This window comes from Aptenodytes forsteri, unplaced genomic scaffold, assembly GCF_000699145.1.
Source record: "Aptenodytes forsteri isolate BGI_AS27 unplaced genomic scaffold, ASM69914v1 Scaffold118, whole genome shotgun sequence".
NCBI lineage: Eukaryota > Metazoa > Chordata > Aves > Sphenisciformes > Spheniscidae > Aptenodytes > Aptenodytes forsteri.
In genome coordinates, this window is record NW_008795859.1 from 438,405 (window position 1) to 442,008 (window position 3,604).

Consider the following 3,604-nt stretch of genomic DNA (forward strand, 5'->3'; position numbering starts at 1 on the left):
GGGGTGGGAAACAACCCAAACAAAAAAAATACAACACAGCCACAGAAAGTGTAAACTTCACTTGTACTAGTGTTACCTATCGGAGCAAATACCAAAGAAAGGTTTACAGCGTTATTCTATAAAAACTGATGTAATTTCCCAATGAAGAAGGCACTTCACTTCCATTAAAGCAATTATGAAGTCAAAGATGGACTGGAAACCCAGAAGCGCAAAGTCCAACCTTGTCTCCATCCTGGAAGTCCCAACAGTTATTTTCAACAGTGGCTAGAAACCTCGATTTGCTCCTATGAAGGCAAAGCACAAAAATCCTTCTGTTTTAAGATCTTAAAAGATCTTTAATAATCTGCATCCATCGACCCATCAGTTGGCAGATCTTGATGAACAAACCTTTGCTGCTGCCATCGGCAGGTACCACAAAGTCTGTGGTCATCACAACTCACCTGTCATCCAAGTGATTAACATATCCAGTAAAAAATCTAAAAAAATTACGGTTTTCCTCTCTAAATGCCAACAAAAACCTCAGAGCACGACCAGAGCCTCTGTCACAGTCTCCCCTCAGCTGGGGGGGGGGGGGATGATTAACCCTGAAATCTTGAGAGTAGAGATACACCAAGTAAGACTTCTGACAGTGTACAGTCTTTACAGTGCCAAGAGGACATATTTCTAATAAATCTCATAATCTGTAGCGAAAAGCTAAAACCAAAAGCCTTTTCTCCTGTGGAGTCATCTCCACACACCCCAAATATGAAATCTGGATTTGCATAGTAGGAGGCAAAGAAGTGGGAGGAGGTGCAGCAGGGTATTTACAAAAGTTGAACAGCTTCACCTGTAAGAATCGATATCCCTTCACAAGAGCCTGAAAATATATTCCCATTACAACAATGAACACAAATTAATACAGAACTCGTCTTTTTTCCTTTGCTCCAAACTAGGCTGAGACCTGTTCAAACAGAGAAGTTGTCCATGTAGCACTCCAATCTGCTCTTTAAGAAACATTTAAAAAAAATACAACACTTCTGAAAGCTTGGTCATTTGTTCCTTGATCAACATCCAAAGAGTAATTCTCAGGTCAGCAAAAGTTTTTCAGAAACGAGACAACCCCTGAAACAGGGGCTGTTTCCAACCATTAGACCCCACCAGCTTCTGCGCGCAGCTCAGAGCGCTCTCCAGTCAATGGGTTTCTTGCCGGACTTCTTGAGCAATTCATTTGTCTTCGAGAAATGCCGACAGCCAAAAAACCCTCTGTTGACAGAGAGAGGCGAGGGATGAACCGTCTGCAGGACGTGGTGGCGTTTCTGTAAAGCGTTAGAGGAAACCGCTCGTTAGATTTGCATGCTTTCAGCTGCCTGGACAAGGCTGGCTGCTTCTGCCCCAGCCAAGCCGGTGTGATTTCCTCTCTACACCTCCTCAGCCACCAGCCTGAGGACCCGAAGAACTGGCCGTGAGGACCAAGACTTTTATCCCACTGAGCAGAGGAGGATGGAATACATCAAGCAGCAGTAACACCCTGGCCGTTTTTCAATTGCTGTAATCCTAACGGCAAGTTTTATACTTCTTCATGAGCCTTTTCCTAGAAAAAACAGCTCTGTCCTCATATGGATGCTTTTTTGACAACAGACGGTTACACTTGCCCCACTTTTGTTGCTTAATTCTGGCAAAGGCTAAGCTGGAACAGAAGGGCAACTAAATTTGACAGCAGAGTTCAAGCAGGGAGAAAACCCCAACTCTGTAAGGAAAGTGCCCTCTAGTGTCCACCCAACTGACGAAAAAAAATTAGTGAGAGGGAAGAGACGAGGAGTAACCTGTACCCTGTCAATGGAGCTGCCTTTCTTCTGGGCGTAGGCTCCCCACAGCATGAAGACAACCCCGTGCAAGTTCTTGTTGAGCCAGGACACCACCACATCCGTGAACTGCTCCCAGCCTCTCTCCTTGTGGGAGGTGGCCTGGTGAGCTCGCACCGTTAGAACAGCGTTGAGTAGCAGCACTCCTAGCAAACCAAGCAGATACACAGAGGATGAAACAAAAAAATCAAGCGTTAACTGCTTTTTCCTGCTTCCCCTGAGAAATGATAAATTAAATTTTCATCCTAAGGTACCCGCTAAGCAACAGGCACTCAGAATTGATTTTCTCTTTTACAGATGGACTGTTTCCAACCATGGGTCTTTTCTTCTCACTAGGCTTCTTCACGACCTGCAGTGACTAGAATCACAATTGACAGAGTGACTATTAACTCACCTTGCTTGGCCCAGCCAGTTAGATCACCATGACCAGGATGAGTGAAGTCCTCAATATCCGTAGACAGTTCTTTGTAAATATTTTCTAAACTGCAAACAAAAAACATCAGAAGATTTTAAACATGCACGGTTAAAGATAAGAGCAAACAGCACCACTTACTGCCCTTAACTAGACAAGAAGAGTATTGATTTTAATCTTATCGTTTAAGATAATAAAGCCATTTGTAGAAGCAGGGTAACAAGGACCCCCTGTGTGTGCCTGGGTAGCAGCTTAATGAGAAGGTCTCAGCACAACTGAAAATGCAAATTTACATCCAGCACGCTCTTGAGAATATCAAACTATATAGAATCATCCATAATTTTGCAGTGATTTTTTTTTCCTAGGCAATGCACAACTCAAATTTCAGTAGTCGCAACACACTTCCTATCACTTATCTGGCTCACAGCCGTAAGCAACAACGGGGATTTTGCAAATTGAGTGCTGTCATACCTGGGGGGAGGTGGAACAGGCTTCTGGACACTGAAACAGAGCCCATGAGCTTGATTAGGTCCATGATATGGATCTTGTCCCAAAATGACAACCTTTACCTGAAAGCAGACCTTTGTTAGCACTGAATTATAATCAGTATTATTCCCAAAAGAGGGAAGGGAAAAAAAAAAGAAAAAAGCTTATAAATGAGCTTTATCCCATAACAAACACACAGACAAAAAAAAAACCCAAATGAAACACCAAACCCCAGGAACTGAAGTTAAATCACTGACGCCTCATTATAAACAAGTTAAAGAACACAGTCCCCACCTAACACTAAGGATTAACATCACCACAGCTCTGCTGCTAAGATTATGAAGATATTTTGAGTGCAAAAGACCAACATTTTCAACAAGCCACAATAAAACACCTTGTTAAGGTATTTTCCAAGTAGATTTCCTCACATTTTAGTTTTATGCCACACTTGCTGTGATATTTTTGACATGGCTTATCGGCAATGGGATTACCTTAAACACTGTCCTTTTTTTTTTAATTAATTATAGTTCATTACAGATTGATTAAAAAAACCAAAGAGATGTACGAGATCCAAAAATCAGGCAGTACATTGAGTTGGTAACACTGGAAGTCAGGTCAAAAGTCCAACTAAAGCTTTAAAGGAAATTCTGTGGCCAGTGAGGGTAATAAAGCAGTAAACCCATGTTTCAGTATCAGAGATGAAAGAGAAGCCAGGATTGGCAAGTTACGCGAGAGAAACGACAGCATCCACGCGACACGGGACTGATGCTTAAGAGACCAAACATCAAATGACTGTGTGTGCGTGTGCGCATCCAACCCTGCATTTTCACCGTTTTAAATGCACCAGCGGCTGGAGCGACGCCCC

The 3,604-nt window shown here is 42.8% G+C and overlaps 1 protein-coding gene across 1 annotated transcript; it reads right to left on the reverse strand.

Annotated features, from left to right (window-relative positions):
- Positions 1-6: 6 nt before the first annotated feature.
- On the reverse strand, positions 7-3,208 carry UNG (uracil DNA glycosylase). The gene is made up of 5 exons (XM_009283946.1): positions 3,188-3,208; positions 2,725-2,822; positions 2,236-2,324; positions 1,809-1,987; positions 7-1,295 (listed from the first exon to the last, which is right to left on the reverse strand). The coding sequence occupies exons 1-5, from the start codon at positions 3,206-3,208 to the stop codon at positions 1,155-1,157; spliced, it is 528 nt and encodes a 175-aa protein (XP_009282221.1). The 3' UTR covers positions 7-1,154.
- Between the last annotated feature and the right edge of the window lie 396 nt (positions 3,209-3,604).

What these genes read in the sequence shown, in the direction of transcription:
- UNG (XM_009283946.1), bottom strand. Translation starts at nt 3,208, where the DNA reads ATGTCAAAAATATCACAGCAA. An exon ending in TGTCAAAAATATCACAGCAA is followed by an intron (nt 2,823 to 3,187) that starts GTGTGGCATAAA and finishes GTCTGCTTTCAG; the next exon opens with GTAAAGGTTGTCATTTTGGG. An exon ending in AAGGCAGCTCCATTGACAGG is followed by an intron (nt 1,296 to 1,808) that starts GTACAGGTTACT and finishes AACGCTTTACAG; the next exon opens with AAACGCCACCACGTCCTGCA.